At 40.9% G+C, this 18,963-nt stretch overlaps 1 protein-coding gene across 1 annotated transcript; it reads left to right on the forward strand.

Annotated features, from left to right (window-relative positions):
• The first annotated feature begins 4,036 nt into the window (after window positions 1-4,036).
• Window positions 4,037-18,400, forward strand: LOC309492615 (lymphocyte antigen 75). Its single transcript, XM_082161626.1, has 6 exons — window positions 4,037-4,083; window positions 5,995-6,054; window positions 6,194-6,568; window positions 8,400-8,732; window positions 17,721-17,809; window positions 18,117-18,400. The coding sequence occupies exons 2-6, from the start codon at window positions 6,000-6,002 to the stop codon at window positions 18,222-18,224; spliced, it is 960 nt and encodes a 319-aa protein (XP_082017752.1). The 5' UTR covers window positions 4,037-4,083; window positions 5,995-5,999; the 3' UTR covers window positions 18,225-18,400.
• Window positions 18,401-18,963: the final 563 nt, after the last annotated feature.

Consider the following 18,963-nt stretch of genomic DNA (forward strand, 5'->3'; position numbering starts at 1 on the left):
CCCCAAATGGTATCATGCCAAATGAGGAAAAAGTGAGAGCAGTGATTGATTTTCATACCCCAGTTAATGTGAAACAAGTCCGACAGTTTCTGGGAATGACCAGCTATTATAGGCGTTTCATCCAGGATTATGCCCGACATGCTGAGCCACTCTTTGCGTTAACCAGGATGGATGTTCCCTTTGTATGGTCAAATGAATGTCAGACGGCCATGGATTATCTCAAGGAAAAGCTGACTTCCGCACCTATTTTGACATTCCCGGACTTCTCTCTTCCTTTCTCTATCCATGCGGATGCGTGCGACAGTGGACTTGGCGCCGCACTCATGCAGAAAGACAAAAATAGCAGAGATGTTGTGGTGGCCTATGCAAGTCGTGCCCTCCATAAGTCTGAAAAACCCTATTCTACTCCGGAAAAGGAGTGCTTAGCAGTCATCTGGGCCCTCGAACACTTCAGGCCTTATATTGAGGGTCTACACGTGACTATCTTTTCAGACCACAGCAGTTTGAGATGGCTTATGTCGCGCCCAAACCTCTCTGGCCGGCTGGCTAGGTGGTCTCTCAGATTGCAGGACTTCGACTTTGACATTGTCCATAAGCCGGGGACAAGTAACAGTGTCCCTGATGCACTTTCACGTAACCCTGTTCCTTCTGGCAGTGTACCTTTGGGACTTCTCCCTGATTATGCCATTATTGGGGGACTGGACCTGCGTGCTTTACCCCCTGTAATGTTTTCAGATCGGGAGCACATTAGGCAGCTGCAGCTCAACGACCCAGAGACTGGAAAGCTTCTGCGGATGTTGGAGGCACAGGATGAGAATAGCATTGAGGAGTTGTCTCAGTATGAGATCCAGGATGGACTCCTGTACTTTGTGGATGACAAAGTGGCTTGTAATCTTCACCCTATGAAGCGCCTTAAACTGTACGCACCTACGGCTATGAAAAGGAGTTTGATGGAATATTACCATGATCACCCGATGGCTGGTCACTTGGGCATGACGAAGACTATAGCGCGGCTGAAACTTCGATTTTACTGGCCAAAAATGTCGTCTGACGCTAAGAAGTATGTTGCCTCCTGTACTGTCTGCCAGTTCACAAAACCAAGCCAGAGGAAACCTGCTGGGTTCATGGTTCCCATCCGCCCTCAAAGACCTTGGGAGTATACTGGAGTGGACTTTGTGGGTCCTTTACCGCGCACACCCTGCGGTAATGCTTACATTCTGGTCTTTGTGGACTATTTTTCAAAGTGGGTGGAGGTTAGTGCAGTACGAGAAGCGACTGCCCAAGTTGCTGCCAGCAAGTTGCTTAGCGAGGTGTTCGCACGGCATGGGGTGCCTAATTACCTGATCTCGGACAGAGGGTCACCATTTGTGAGTGAACTATTCAGGCATGTTCTCACCACACTGGGGTCAGAACACAGACTTACAACTGCGTATCACCCCCAGACGAATGCAACGGAGAGGGTGAATCGGACGTTGAAAACTGCCATCCGTGCTTACGTCGGTAACAAGCACACTGCTTGGGATCGTTACCTGCCCCAAATTTGTTTTGCTTTGAGGACTGCTCCACATGAAAGCACGGGCCAAAGCCCATCCATGTTGCTGTATGGCCGAGAATTGAATACCCCTCTTGACCTCATCACTCAGCCGAATAGTGATGGTGGGGATGAACCTGGTATCCCATACCCGGAAAGCTTGGAGTCATCGATCAGAGAAGCACATGATCATGCTAGGTCCGTTTTGGATGAGAACCATGACAAAAGAAAGAAGTACTACGACAAGAGACGTCGGCCTGTGTCTTACTCTGTAAATGAGTTGGTCAGAATTAAGACTCATCCCCGTTCGGATGCACTGGCGAACTTCACGGCTAAGCTAGCACCTCTATATGCTGGCCCTTACCAAATTGCACAAAAACTGTCGGAAGTGAACTACAGACTCATAGACGTGAGTACAGGGGCGGACGCGGGTGTATTTCATGTCGTAAATCTGCTTCCTTTTCGTACCTGGGAACCGCTTGAGTCAGAGACTGAGCCCACAGGGGTTTCTGTCGTAGAAACATCAGCTGACAGTTCTTTGCTTGATGAAGTGCCGGAGGAAACAGAGGATAATGCCGGTGCTACCGCCGTAAACCTAACGGACTTGGGAATCAACGTTGACTATAGTCTCCCTGTGACGTCCAGTGCTCATGATGTGTCAGGAAATGTGGACAGTGTTGATGAGTTGCCTGACCTACAGGTTGACGTTGGGTCTCGAAACGATGACTTGACTGTTAGTGATAATGTTCCTGACAGACACCATTATGACTTGAGACCTCGACGCGCACCAAGAATCACCTCAGACTGGTCGAGTAATAGGTGGACGAATGTGTACCACACAGACAGACTGGACCTTAAATAGTGTTTAGATTACATGTGTGTTCATTTGCTTGGTTTGTCACTGTGAAAGGCAGAAGGTTTAATTTTGAGAAATTGAGAATTAGTATTAATACTTAGTCTGTTGACATGGTGGGGTGGGGGGGTTTCTTGTCTGAAGTTTAAAATCATTGGTTACCCGTAAGCCAATCACATAACGTTTGGTTATGGCGTGTGTTATGCGCATGCTCAGCCGCATCTAACTTACACTGTAAACACACATATGATGCGAAAACAAAAACCATCGAGCGAAATACCGGAGTGAACATGGCTGTGAACGACTTTTGCAGATTATGTGAAGTAAATCTATGCATCCACGGTACAATCAGCATCTACGTCACGGCTCTCAGCCCGCCCTCTGTTCGTTGATTGGCCCGGCTGTTTTCAGGCCGGAGGAAAACGGAAAGCTATGACGCTGTCTCAGACTGAGTACAGAAGTGAAATGAAATTGAGCGGAAGTACGAAGTCTGACGTAGTCAGGCTATCAAAGACACTCTCGACTTTATGAATGTTATTATTTTAATTATTACAATTATCTACGCACCTATAGCCATCACAGCTTAACATTTTGCATTAAAATAACTTTCCCGGAATTAACTTCTTGAGATAACTCAAATATCCAAGTTAATACAACTTCACATTTCAAGTTGACTAAACACGTCAATAGTGATGTCACTAAAGATGCTGAACATATGTCAGATGAGTGTGAGCTGAACAGGGCGCTGAAATAAAGTACATTCAAACTTAGAATAACTACAACAAAAATATTTTAGGAATAATATTTTTTTCAAATATTCAAATAAAATAATCAAATGTTTTTGTTTGTTTGTTTGCTTGTTTGTTTTTTGGGAAAAATAAAAACTTGCCTTGCCTAAAGCAAGCAGGAGTGATTAAGGATTCGGAAAGAAGATAGCTAGCATCAATCTCTCTTTTATAGGAAAGATGATCCAGTCGGGATCATCAGGTCTTTAGTCAAATATCATGAAAATGTCCTCTGAGTGATTCCAGACACAAAGCTTTGAGTCGAGGGAACTTTAGATGGGACATTTCTTTAATATCTCAGGTGTTTCTAAACAGAGAGCATTTGAAGACAAGTTTCTTTGCTTAAGAACTCAAGCATTTCTCATAAAACTGTTCCCAGATCAGACTGCCATCACATTAACTCAATAACTCACTGCAAAGAAATGAGATTCTGTCTTGTTTTCCTGCACAAATATCTAAAACATTCTTAAACCGAGACACATTTACTGGAGAAGCGAAATGACTTAAAATATTAAGTCTTGTTTAAGTCATGTATCAAGTTTGAGCTTAAAACAAGAGCAAATATCTGCTAATGGAGTCAGAAAAATACATTAGTTTGAATTCATTTCTTGTTTTAAGCACAAACTCACTTCATTCTGATACTTTTTTTTAGAAAGCAAGAACTAATTTTGCTTCTTCAGTAAATGTTTCTTGATTTGAGTCACTTTATTGAAGTGCCAAACCGTCTTTATGCCTGTCACGATGTGCCATCGCGTGCCTCCTTTAATGTGTTTTGAATAAAAGGCTTCATGTTTCAAGCAAATTCAGATGAAAATCAGCGTGTGTCATTAAGACGGGTCCAGAAAAGCAGAACGCTGTGAGGAGAAGCTTTACATCAGGAGAGCTTTGACAGATCTCTGAGCTCAACACCACAGGTAAGAGTCTTTCTGAAGCTTCATCGGTTCACAGCTTGTGTTCCAGTAGCGATATCTACACGTGCTTCAGGCGAGACACGTTAACTCAGAAGATATGCTATCATTAAGGCTTGTTTTCATATTTCATAAATCTTCTGATGATTACGTTCATTCATTTAGCAGACGCTTTTATCCAAAGAGACTTACAAATGATGAATGCAAATGTGTAAATATTCTTAAATCAAGATGAATTTACTGGAAATGCACAATGACACTGGAGTCTTTGAGAAAGGTCATACATTAAGTAGATTAAGTAGATCTGACAACAAACTTGTTTTCACTTTGAATTAAGTTTATCTTTTTGACCCTATTGGCAGATATTTGTACTTGTTTTAAGCATGAACTCAGAAAACTTTTCTTTTCTTTTCTTTTTTCTTTCTTTATTATTATTATTTTTATTATTATTATTATAAAACAATAACTTATCTAAGCATTCTTACCCCTCTGGTGCTCTTCGCATGTCAGTCAAAAATGGATGAAATTAAAGGGATAGTTCACTTTGAAATAATGCTATAATTAATAGCAAATTAATAGCTAAATAATCTGACGTGTACGCAGACTGGCGCATAGATATATATACACTAGATGTCGCCTTGTCTACGGCAGTTCATTGGAACGAATGTCTTTAAGGCGACATCTAGTGTATATATCTATGCACCAGTCTGCGTACACGTCAGATCAGATCACTTGGACATGGCTGTGTTCAAGAGGTAAAAACGATATAAATACTGTTCGTTTTCTCACACAAACCGCTCGTTTCGTGTCTTAGGCCATCAATGTGTACTTACGATGGGGAATTGTTTAATTTGGACGACGGGGAATTGTTTTAATTTGGACTCTGTGCATGCTCTTTGAGACCGTGACCATAGACCTGCATTATATGACTGACAGACAAGAACGGTTTGACCTAAAAATATCAAAATTGAAACTACTGCGGAAAAAAAGACACCTACATCTTGGATGCCCTTGAGGTAAGCTAAAACATACCAAAAATTAATTTCAAAGTGAACTATCCCTTTAATGTACCATATTTTAGATCGATGTTTTTTAATGTTTTGTATTTTTAGGGGATTTTATGGTATTACATTATATTTATGCTGTATTTATAATCTATTTATTCCCTTTTTGAGCGTAGACCTGAAAATGTAATGTCCAACTTAAACTGTGGTAAATCTTGAACGCTTTAGAGTGACAGACTGAGGTTTGATCTCTTAAAGACGACACTTGGCTGATTATTGCTGAAGTGAAATTTTTTTTTATTTAATATATTAAAATTTGTATATGAAATATATATTTTCAAAAACACGTTTTACTCTAAAACAGCAAGAAAATCAAAGCCAAAAATCTAAACAAATTGTTCCAAATTTGAGGTTGAAATCTTAAAAAAAAAGAGCTTTCAGTGAGATGTTGTTTGGCGGCAGTACCAAAAGTTTTCACTAAATTAAATTTGTCTCCCATTCATTTCTGACCGCGAGGAGCGAGGAGACTTCAGAGGAGTGTGACTATTTCTTTTTTATCGTTTTTTTTATTTTTAAATTTTTATATAGTTTTCACATAGCAAGTGCCAAAACCTTTACCAAGTTTCGTACCATTCCGATGAAGTAAAAAATTTGAAAAAATAAAATAACATTTTTGGTCAAAAACACAGATCACCTGAGGGTTAAATCAAGATACAACAACTGGAGAAGCAAAATGAAATTAAGTGTAATTAAAATAAAAATGAAGTAAGTTTATGCTTAAAACAAGAAAATACATCAATCAAATAAACTTAATTCAAAGGGAAACAAGTTTATTTTTCTGCCCTCATTGGTAGATTTTTAATCTGCTTATGGTTTTAGTATTGCTTGAGTTTGTCATATCTGCTGTTGACAGGAGCCATGGGTCAGATGCTTCTTCTCGTCCTCATGAGCTGCGGTATATACCGTGTTATAGGTGAGATATACACTATCATACTTTATGTTAGTAGCTCAGATGCATCCTCATGAAGTATATAGAGACCCACGAATTATATAGTGTATGTGCACCTGCAGTTTAAATGGCAATTATAACAAAAAACTATGTATTTTTCAAGGCACTTTAAATCCTGTTAAAATCTTCCTCTTCGTGAATCAACCCAAAGCGTTCGACGAGGCTCAGCGATACTGCCGAGACACTTACACCGACCTGGTGACTCTCTGGGGCCGGGCAGAAATGGAGGAGCTCTTCGCTCACGAAAACTTCACGTTCACTGGATCCGCCTGGATTGGACTGAGGGAAACGAGTCGCCAGCTGTGGCAATGGGCTCTGGCCGATCAAGAGTTTTACAAGGACGGAGAAACCGAATACAGAAACTGGGGACCAAATGAACCAACTAACACAGCTGGTGAATATTGCTCAGTGATGGATGATGTGGGGAAATTACGTGACACGACGTGTGAGACGTTTAGGAACTTCATCTGCTACAATGGTAATTCATTACTGGTATTGCATTTACATTTATGCATTTTTGTGGATGGTTATTTTACGGAGCCACTAAAGAGTCATCATGGTGGAGATTAATAGAAGAGATGTGACGGGAAATTATCGCTCGCAAAACTTTTGCGTTCGCTGAGAAACTGTGTGTTCGCACCAAGGGCGTAGGTTTGGCCTCAGCTTTGGTGGGGACATCCCCCTCCCCTCCCCCTGGAATTCTTTTGTTGTAGGATACCAGTGCTTTAATGGCGATTTCAGACTGTTGGCAATACAGAATATCACAATACAGAAGTGAATCTACTTCATCTCATTATATTGTATCCTGACCCCAATACACCATCCTGTATACTGTCCCTAAAGAGCTAGTATAACTGTATAATCTCAAAAATGTAATTAAATAATGAACAAATTAATAAAATACACACGTATCATAGTATGCATTCAACACAACAAATCCATTATTATTATCTATTATTATTATTATTATTATCCATGATTACAGTATTCCATTAATACTAAAATTGTATCTACTATTCTATATCAAATTCTATTGATATATTCTATTCTTAAATATTACATTCTTAGGCTACACTCACTCACAAATACATTACATAAATAGAATGTAGAAACGAAAAATGTCTCAGATCCACTGTTTATGTTGACTGCAAGATTCTAAGTTAAGGTCAGCTAATTAACATTCAGTGACTTGCTAACGTAGCATTCTATCATGATAGCGTGACTTCTATGAGTCTATCAGTGCTGCACAGCCTAATCAATACTCTTAACCTTAGTTGAAAGATTGCTGCTGCTAGGTTTAACTGTAACAACATGGTAACACATACTATCACCAATCAATACTATTTTCCACAGTAGAATCTGCATTTGAAAGCCTGGTCAGTCACTACTACTGCTAGTTTATTTGTGTGGCTAGTTATTTTGCCTACTTACACTCTGCTTTATGAAAAAGCTTCGTATGTCCCCTTTCTTCTTCTTGGGTGGCATAGCTGATCTATCTACAAAGTACAAAAAGTGGCAAAAAACGGAATATTAAAATGTTTTACTCTGGCCTTTGTATGTGGCAGAGAGACAGCCCTGGTAACTTTCCGTCGACGCGCGCGCGCACACACACACACCACCCGCTCGCTGCCAGTGCAAGCACAAAAGTAGTCCCGGCCCGCGCGTGTAGCCTGTCAGATACACCGCCGCCAATCAAATTACGGCGTTTCTTGTACTGTCGTTGTTTTGGCCGTTGGAATCGATCCAAATAGCAGCGCAAAGATCCAAACAGCAGTTCAAAGGAGCTTGCTAAATATTGGTGGGGACAAATTTGTCATCTCAAAATATTGATTGGGACTAGTACCTAGCGTCCCCCCCTAAACCTACGCCCATGGTTCGCACTCCTATTTCCACTCCTAAACTGCTAGTTAATTTCACAATTAATTACAAAGAAATGGCAGGTAACACACTGAAGTAAACATGACATTTGAAAAGACTGAAATAAGCTGTAAACACGGAGACTCGCAAACCGTTGTGTTTTACTGCAAATAACTCTAAAGTTTTGTGTATAGATTACATACTATATATTACACAAACAGCAACACAGTGTCGGCCCGTATCCGGCACACATCCGGGCCGTGTGGAGGGAGTCCATGTGTACCAGATGTGGGCCAGATCTGGGCCGACACTATGGTGTTGTCTGGGTATTTATAGATAATAAAATAATATTGTAACCTGATGAACTTTGAATCCATGACATGGTGTTGTTAGCCCAACGCCTGACCCGTTGATCGCTGCAAATTCAACTCTTCTCGTTTTTGATCTCTTAGGTCAGAATAATGAACAGAAATACATCTTGATAAATGAGCTGAAGTCATGGAGAGAAGCTCAGAGTTACTGCAGACAGTTTCACACAGATCTGGTCAGCGTCAGGAACCCGGACGAGAACCTTCAGATCCAGCAGCTCATTCCTTCAGGAGTCTCATACATCGGCCTGTTCCGAGACGCTTTCGCCTGGTCCGACAACAGCACGTCTTCCTTCAGGGACTGGGACTTGAATCAGCCGGATGGATCGGGAGAATGTGTGGCTCTACAACTACAGGATCGCAGACTGTGGGAGGATCAGACGTGCAGCAGTCCCAGACCTTTCTTCTGCTATGCGAGTGAGTGTGTTTTCCATGTCTAATGTGTAGCTACGCAAAGCTATAGAGATAAAGATAGTTTCGTGGTTTAAAATTCAGATTTCTTTTGGCTATATAAATCCGCAGTGCGCTGTCATGTAAATAATATCGCATGTCAGTCATGTGACACACGGTCCGAAATCGGTGTTGTTGTTTTTTTCATAGCGACTCTTAATTTTGAAATCTAAAACAAATGTATTAACGCGTTCCGCATGTTTATTTGAAATTATAAAAAATCCAAGCAAGCGTGTTTTGGAAGTGTGGTCATGAGACATGTGCGCAGTGTTGTGTGTAACTCATTACAAGTAACTTGAGTTACGTAATCAGATTACTTTTTCAAGAAACTAGTAAAGTAACGCATTACTTTTAAAATTTACAACAAAATATCTGAGTTACTTTTTCAAATAAGTAATGCAAGTTACTTTCTTTCTTTCTTTCTTTCTTTCTTTCTTTATTTTATTTATTAAGCACTTTTACACAACTTGTCATTGAACAAAGTGCTGTACAAACACATAAACAATCATAACAACATACATCATTAACACCACATAAAATCACAATGAAATAAAATAAACCCCTCAGTTTGATAAACCTACAAATGCAACTACAACTCTTCTCTTTGGCTCTCAACGAAGGCGGTCGCATTTTCTTCCCTTCCTCTCCCTTATCTCCCCTGCTTTGCTCCTCTCGTCTCGTCTAGTCTACTGTCTTGTACTTTGAGAGACTCTCTCCGCACTGCTCTCCAAACTACGAAATTATGGATTTGATCAACTGGTCTCTCAACGCAATTGACACCATCTTCTCGACGAGAAGCTTGGGTTCGGGGGAACCTGACTGCCCTGCCAGAACGTTCGCAGCTGGCTACACGATGGACGCGTGGGAGAGGTGGCGGGTCGTGTGTCTGGCGGCTCTTTCCGTGGAGGACATTGAAGATATCTACCTTTTCGGAACCATGATAACAGGTTTTCTGCTGTTTGGATTAGGCATTGCCCTGGTTTATCGAGGAATTAAGAAGACGGTGACAGCTGTCCAAAACCCCACAAGGCTGCCCGTCATGATTGAAGCAGTGGGCAGAGCTGTCAGCACTCAGACTGTGACTTTGGTGACTATTACCCAAAATATTGATAACATCTTGGAGAAGCTTACAGCTTTGCAAAGGCAAATGGATCGTTTCGGAGACCCAAATGGACCAGGAGCTGTGTAAATTGGAATGCGGCTACTCGTCCCAAGACCAAACAACCCCAATCTTATCTGCTTCGGCCCCCCTCTACCAGCACTGGCCTTGGCCGAGGCTGCTGCTGCAACAACAACTCCCTCTGGAGAGAGCACTGCAGCGAGACGCTCTTGCCTTCCTTCCCCCACTCCCCACTGACACCTGCTGATTGTTGACTCTGTCTGGGACCTGATCAAGGTTGACTCCATGGCAACTACTGTGTATCGCTATGACATCCTGCGGACTGAAGCACCTAGATTAGGATGTCAGGCGTAGCGACTCTCGAGGCCTACACATACACGGACTCTTACATATACACAGATATGCAATCACCCTCCCCAACCCCCATCCCTCGCCTTCGACGCTTTGTACCCCCAGTCTGACAGGCGGGTCTGACCAGCGCCGAAAATGGCTGCAGGACCGGATGGCTGCTTGCCTGTGCTGGGTTACCTCCACCCCCCACTCCCCTCCCCTGTTGCAAGTCTTGTGTGTTCATGTTGTGTACTGATTATGTGCTAATGTTGCTGAGGTGTTTTTTTACTGTTCCCAAACTGTACTCCTTACAGGAGCATAGTCTGGGGGTTGCCTTTTTTTTCCTCCTCACCTCTCCTCATGTTATGCTGTATTTTTTTCCTCAATGCTCTGTCTTCCTGTCCTGTCTTCCCCCTTGTCATATTGTATGTATGTTTGTATGGACAGGTTGATGGCGGAATTTCGCTGGTACCTGTGACTAGTGACCAATAAAGCTACTACTACTACTACTACTACTACTACTACTATACCCCATTGAATGCTAGAGCTAGGAGGTATTCTTTAAGCTTATGTTTAAAAACAGTAAATGTACGTTCCAACCTGATAGAAAGGGCTAGATCATTCCAGAGTTTTGGAGCTATCGCTACAAAAGCTCAATCTCCACTTCTCCGCTTTGTTCTTGGAGTCGTTAAAACCAGCTGGTCAGCTGACCTCAAGGACCGTTTTGGTTCGTATTTCTTAATAAGACTTACCAGGTACAATGGAGCCATACCATGCAGTGATTTATGAACAAAAATAAAAATTTTAAGATTTATTCTGTAGTCAATTGGTAGCCAATTTAAAGAGCTCAATACTGGGGTAATGGGGTCTCGCTTACGAGTACCTGTCAAAAGTCTTGCAGCGGTGTTTTGAACTAATTGTAAGCGATTAATCAGTGTTTTATTTATGCCGACATATAACGCATTGCAATAATCTAGTCTTGTAAATATAAATGCATGAATGAGCTTTTCAAGATCACGAGTGGACAGAAATGGTTTCACTTTCGCTATTAATTTCAAATGATAGAAACAAGACTTAACGACAGAATAAATCTGTCTCTCAAACCTGAGATCACTGTCGAAAGGAACACCTAAATTTCGGACTAATGGCTTACAAAAGTGGGCTAAATCACCCAGATCATCAAGATTATTTGGAACTCCAAACCACACAACTTCAGTTTTCTCTTCATTTAGTTTTAAAAAATGTAAAGATAACCATGACTTAATGTCATGTATACAATTTCGCAACAACTCTATTTGGTTCCTGCTGTTTTTTTTTCAGAGGGAGATAAATTTGCATATCATCTGCATAAAAGTGAAAGGGTATTCCATGCTTGCTAAAAATTTACCCAAGGGGTAGCAAATACTAGGAAAACAAGATTGGGCCAAGAATGGACCTCTGTGGAACCCCACTAAGCAGAGAGGCAGGTTGTGAACTATCTCGACCAATATTTACCGAAAAGGTTCTATTTAGAAGAAGAGACTTAAACCATGCAAGCGCTGTACCTTGAATTCCTACTACATTTTCTAGACGTGAGAGTAAAATGTTGTGGTCAATGGTATCAAACGCAGCGCTAAGGTCTAATAAAATAAGAACTGCTGAAGACCCTGAGTCGACTGCAGTCAGTAAGTCATTTAAAACCCTAATCAAAGCAGACTCAGTACTGTGAAAAGCCCTAAAACCTGACTGAAAAACTTCAAAGATATCGTTCTGAATCAAAAAGCTATTTATTTGATTCAAAATGACCTTCTCCAAAACCTTGGACAAAAAAGGTAACTTCGAGATTGGCCGGTAGTTAGATACAACAGCAGGGTCCAAATGAGTTTTTTTCAAAAGGGGCTGGACAAGAGCGTATTTAAAATGTTTAGGAACAACTCCAGTTAAAAGACTATTATTTATAATGACTAAAATACTATGGCCAAGAACATCAAATGCTTCCTTTATCAATTTAGCTGGAATAATGTCTAATGAACAGTCAGTTATTTTTGACTGTTTGATTACCTCAGCTAGTGACTGCAAAGAGATCATTTCAAAATGGTCAAGTGTAACAGATGGTGGCCGAACAACCGAAGGATCAAACAAACTAGGTTTGATTGTGGTTTTAATGTCAGAGATCTTTCGGACAAAATAATCCAAAAAAGTCTCACAAGTAATGGGTGGCAGATGGAGTAGCACATCTGATTTTGGATTAAAAACAGAATTTACTATATTGAATAAAATTTGTGGCTTACTACTATTATTTGTAATTACTTCTGCAAAGTAATTCCTCTTAGCCATCTGTACGGTATTCTGATAGTTATCTTGAGACTCCCGTAGCATTTGAAAAGATACCTGTAACTTATCTTTTTTCCATTTTCGTTCAAATTTTCTACAGGTTATCCTCAACCCACGAGTCACATCATTCAGCCAGGGCTCTGATCTAAATTTGCACTTTTTAGTCTTCCTGATACTGTTCGTTGCTCAGACTCGCTCTCCCAGTTTAAAACTAGATTAAAGTCGCATCTCTTCAGCCAGGCATTCATATAATCCTACAGTTCAAACTACAATCCGGCCTCTAGCTCATAAATGCCAGAGGAGAACTGGCCCCCGACTGAGCCTGGGTTCTCCCATGGTTTTTTTCTCCATTAGGTCACCTGATGGAGTTTTAGGACACCATTAGGTCACTTGATGGAGTTTTTCGGTTCCTTGCCACTGTTGCCTTTGGCTTGCTCAGTTGGGGATATTTTGGGGATATTTAATTTAATTTTATCAATCAATAAATTCCTCTTGAAACAAACTTTGTTGTATTATTTTAATTTAATACTGTGAAGCTGCTTTGATACAATCTGTATTGTGAAAAGCGCTATACAAATAAACTTGACTTGACTTTTTGACATGAAGTGGGGCTACTGAGTCCAAGAGGGATAAACAAACAGAATATAGCACCTCAAGTGAGGAGTCCACATTAAGAGAAAAACTATCCATAAAATAAAAAGGGTTAATTTAAAAAAAATTATCTTTAAATTGCTCTATTGCTCCAGCATTTAAAGGTTTTTCAACTTTACGTGGTGTCAACATCTTAAAAATAATTGACTTATGGTCAGAGAAAGCTTGATCTGATATTTCAACATCAGCAATAGATAAACCATAAGTCAAAACTAGGTCTAAAATATGACCTTAAGCATGAGTGGGTTTGTGCACGTGTTGTATAAGATTGAAAGAATCGATTACATTAAAAAAATCTCTTACCAGTGGCTTTGTAGGACAACACACATGTATGTTAAAATCACCCACTAGTAACAATTTATCATATTTCAGTACAATTTCACTTAAAAAATCAGTAAACTCACAAATAAAATCCTTGTTGTATGCAGGCGGTCGATATATTACAGCACATGCAACTTGATTAGTCAGAAACAACTGCAGTTCAAAACTTAAAAAAGTGCCGGCAGATAATAGCTGACACGAGAAACTATTCTTAAAAATAGATGCCAGGCCTCCACCACGACTTGTGAGGCGTGGAGTATTAAAGCCACAGTCCTGGGGTAACAGATCCGTGAATGGGCTTAAATCGTCAGGAATTAGCCACGTCTCAGACAATAATAAAAAAGTCTAAGTTGCGTTCAGTAAAAAAGTTATTTAAAATAAATGTCTATTTGATAACGAACGCACATTAATCACTGCCAATGTTAATTCAGTAGATACCTCCTCTAGGGCTGATTCGCAGCGAACTTGTAGGAGATTCTGCAGGTTCGCCTTCCGTCTGCAAAACCGAGGGATCCGATAGCATGATATGGCTCCGTCGCATGGACGCACCGGTAAAATCCATTTATACGAAGATTCAGAAGGGCGCCCAGTGAGAGACCACCTTTCTTCCCGTTCAAATGGTAGTTTGAGGAAACGAGAGTGGGTCGCATTAGAGGAAGTAAAACTCGCCTTCAACTTCACCGCAAAGCCACCTCTCCGTCCGCGTCTCCTGCGACGTCTGTAAGCGCACAGCGGTCAGCACAGGTGGAACGGGAACGAGCGCTCAGGTGGCAAGTAATCAAAGCCAAATCCTTTCTGCGCACAAACGCTTGCTCCGTCCATTGATAATTTAATATCCAAAAGCATTTGCCGGTCATAGGTGATCAAAGCAGAGGAGTTTATCACATAGAAAGATATAATCACGAATAAAACGAGGACAAACTCGCAAAGCGAGAGACGGCGTGCCAAGTACACCGGCGCCATCTTGAACATCCTATCCAAATGAATCTCTGATCTACTTTAAAAGCCCCTTTCACACAGCGCTTTGAACCCGGGAAATTGCCGGCAAATTGCCAGAGCGCCTTCTGTGTGAACGCAAACTCGACCCGGGATTCATGCCGGGATCGATGCCAGGTTGGGGACCTAGTAACATTGCCGTGTTCAGTCCCGGAACGCGCGCTGTGTGAACAAAAGCCGTAATAATGCTGTGTCGTAGTGATGACGCTGAAGCGCGGGATCGTTCGCCAGCTGTGAAATGGTACGTAATGCGCAAGTTTATGATCGAATCAGAGAAAAAAATGCACAAGCGTGGTTTCTCGAGAGAGATCGCAGCTCATAAGCAAACTTAAGACACTGCTGAGATTACAAGTCACATCGATGTCACGTGTCTTTACGGCATTTTTACGGGTTGTGTGTGAACGCACTCTCTGATTCCGGAAAATCACTGGCAGTGTGAATGAACCAAAATCAAACGAACCCGGGTCAAATCCCGGGTCACTTTATCCGTGTATTTTCCGGAATCTCTGTGTGAAAGGGGCTGTTGAGACAAATAGAAGTGCAGAGGTGTTTGTGTGTGTGTGTGTGTTTGTGTGTTTGTGTGTGTGTGTGTGTGTGTGTGTGTGTGTGTGTGTGTGTGTGTGTGTGTGTGTGTGTGTGTGTGTGTGTGTGTGTGTGAACATGATGGTTATTGTAGTTCTAGACTAAATGTGAGCATTTACTCATCTTACTCGCACAGAAACATTCAGTATTCCTCAAAATGAAAAAACTCAGTGAAATGCAGAATCAGAATACTTATGCAAACCTCCAATAACTAAATATGTTAAATAAAACATACATTTGTATGCATTTAATCTCATTTTATTGACCAATGTAAATTGTTTATTGAAACAATTACTATAGCATTTTTAGTTTTTATTGAAACTTTCTTCTCCTGCATCTTTTCTTCTGTTATCCGGAATAACAGCTGAAGGTTTGTTTGAGCGGCGCCCTCTACTGTACACAACTGTACTCTATCTCTACTGTACTCTACCTCTACTGTACACTACCTCTACTGTACTCTACATCTACTGTACACTACTGTACACTACCTCTACTGTACCTCTACTGTACTCTACCTCTACTGTACACAACTGTACTCTACCTCTACTATACTCTATCTCTACTGTACACTACCTCTACTATACTCTACCTCTACTGTACACTACTGTACTCTACCTCTACTGTACACTACCTCTACTATACTCTACCTCTACTGTACCTCTACTCTACCTCTACTGTACTCTACCTCTACTATACTCTATCTCTACTGTACACTACCTCTACCTCTACTGTACACTACTGTACTCTACCTCTACTGTACTCTACCTCTACTGTACACTACCTCTACTATACTCTACGTCTACTGTACACTACTGTACTCTACATCTACTGTGCACAACTGTACTCTACCTCTACTGTACTCTACCTCTACTGTACTCAACCTCTACTGTACTCTACTGTACTCTACCTCTACTGTACACAACTGTACTCTACCTCTACTATACTCTATCTCTACTGTACACTACCTCTACTATACTCTACCTCTACTGTACACTACTGTACTCTATCTCTACTGTACTCTACCTCTACTGTACACAACTGTACTCTATCTCTACTGTACTCTACCTCTACTGTACACTATTGTACTCTACCTCTACTGTACACTACCTCTACTGTACACAACTGTACTCTACCTCTACTATTCTCTACATCTACTGTACACTACTGTACTCTACCTCTACTGTACTCTCTCTACTGTACACTTCTGTACTCTACCTCTACTGTACACTACTGTACTCTATCTCTACTGTACACTACTGTACTCTACCTCTACTGTACACCACTGCACTCTACCTCTACTGTACACCACTGTACTCTACCTCTACTGTACACCACTGTACTCTTACTGTACTCCTCCTCTACTGTACACTACTGTACTCTACCTCTACTGTACTCTACCTCTACTGTACAGGAGTCAATCTGCATTTCCTTCAACCTGAGGATTATTATTTCACTTTTGGTGTGAAAGGGTCTTTACATTTGCCCAAAAATAGAACTTTTTTTTTTTTGTTATAAAAAAACAAGCCCAGCCCAGGTGAAAAAAAAGTAATGCAAAAGTAACGTAACGCATTTCTTTTCATGTCCGTGACGTCATTAGCGGAGCGTCCGTAAGTACAAGAGGCTCGTCATCAGCTTTTTTGTCTTCAGGAGCCGTTATTATAGTTGACGCGTGATAAAGGCAGGATCATGGAAAATCCAAGCAAGCGTTTTAGGAAGTGTGGGCCTCAGTGTCCCAGGGTTTTGACATCTGAGGACACACTTGACCTGTGTGTTTATTGATAGTGTAATAGTAGTCGCTGTGCGAGTAAACCTCACTCCTCTGATGTCAAGAGGCACTCTAGCGGTTGCAGTCTTTAGTCTCGTTGTTAGAGCGCCTGACTCCCACGCCGGAGACACGGGTTCGAGGCCTGCACAGAGCGGGGTGAGTAGGACCTGGATGAGGGTCACACTTGGGAGAGGAGCACGAATCTGCCCCGCTGCTACCGAGGCAAAGCGGAGGCTTCAGTCGTGGGGATCACAGCTTGAGCTCACCAAGTATTTTTTGAGAAAGGTTTGGCTCTTTCTCACGCCTAGATCACGAGCTCGAGCGATTTGCTGGATCAGGTTGATGAAGGTAAGGAAAGTGTGTGTACTATGGCCCTGTCCCAAATGGTACCCTAAACACTTGCGGTCTTCCTTCGAGTCCGCACTTTCGTGAGGAAACGCCACGTTTCGGGAAGAAGTCTGCTGTAGAGCTCACATCATGCAGGCTCAGCAAACGTGTGCATCGAGGGCGCATATCGACCGCAAAGGGGGCGCTCGCGAGCACACTTCTGAAACCTAAAATTACAAATATTTTCACCTATTGAGGCAGGTGTGGTGGAGTGAGTATCGGTTCCCCATAGCGTCTATCCGAGACGCAGTGTAGAGTTCCTATTCAAAACGTCTCAGGTTACAACTGTAACTGTGGTTCCCTGAGAAGGGGAATGAGACACTGCATTATTGTTCTTCCAGGCGCTCTGCTAATGATGTCACAGCCTTTCGCCAACCAATCAGATTGGAGTGTTTTCACACATGCTTCAGACATAGCGTCAGTGTCTGGTTCCCCTTCTCAGGGAACCACAGTTGTTTTGCTGTTTTGCTAACGTGTATTTCGCCCACAGTCCCAGTGTTTAAACAGGTTCTGAGACTGGAGCTGGAATCGGATCAGAATGTGAACGATCCTGATGTGAGGGCGAGCATCCTCCAGGAGGTGAGAGACACTCGTCTTCATTCATTCATCTTTATTCTTGAACTTAGCAAGGACAACATTCACAAAAAACAGCTGTTCAGGGACTCAAATTAATCTGTGATTCTTTTATTTTAATGATGAATCTTTTGTGTACTGTACATGAACCATCTGGACGACTCTCTAAAATGAATCAGACTTCCCGACTCAACACAGGATTTCTAACTGAGAGCTGATTAATTTGAGAGTATAGTGTTGCTGTTTCCTAACTAACGGCAGGTTTCAGTGCAGTATTTGTCCAGCACACGTGAGTCTGTGTTTGTTTCCTCAGATCCAGCAGAAACTGATCTCTCAGGGAATGCCAGAGATGTCAAACCTGCAATGGAGACAGCAGCCGAACGGACACGTCTTTCAAGAGTTAAAATATCAGAGCTTCTGATTCTGTGTGAACACTGTAATAAATACTGAAAGCAAAGCCGAATATACAGCTGAGAGAGAGAGCTTCCTCTATGTGCTTCAACCTGAATCTCAACCTTAATCTTTCTCTTCTATCAGTACAGTAACCTTGGTGTATCTGGGCTTGTTTTTTAATATGTAAAATATTGTACTGTACTTTACTATTTGTTTATTGGCCACAATTTATAAATATAGAGTTGTAGTAATAACTTTTGACTTTGAAATGTGATTCTTAAGCAGGGATACACAGATCTGCAGGGGACTTATGCATATATAAATAATTTATGAAAAATCATCAACATAATTCATAAATGATTGATTTATTGACCTGTCTGTTTATTTAATTAATAAAATATATAACCTATATTGTTCTCAATATAAAGCTCATTTCTTTTTATGCTTATTTTAATTATTTTATTTATTTCATTTTTAGATTTTTCAAAAAAAGAAGCTTATTTTAATTGTATTTTTTGATTTTTCACAAAAAAAAGCTTATTTTAATTTAATTTTTAGCTTATTTTATTTTAAGCATATTTTCTTTATTTAATTTGTAGCTTATATTTTATATTGTTTTAAGCTTATTTTAATTTTAGCTTATTTATTTTATTTGAAGATTATTTTATTCATTTTATTTTTTTACTTATTTTATTTTAAGCATATTGTATTTATTTAATTAATTAATTTTAAGAGTCTAAAACACTGACCTCTGCTGGACAGCAGGT

The sequence above is a fragment of the Leuciscus leuciscus genome (assembly GCF_965113295.1).
Source record: "Leuciscus leuciscus genome assembly, chromosome: 2".
Lineage (NCBI taxonomy): Eukaryota > Metazoa > Chordata > Actinopteri > Cypriniformes > Leuciscidae > Leuciscus > Leuciscus leuciscus.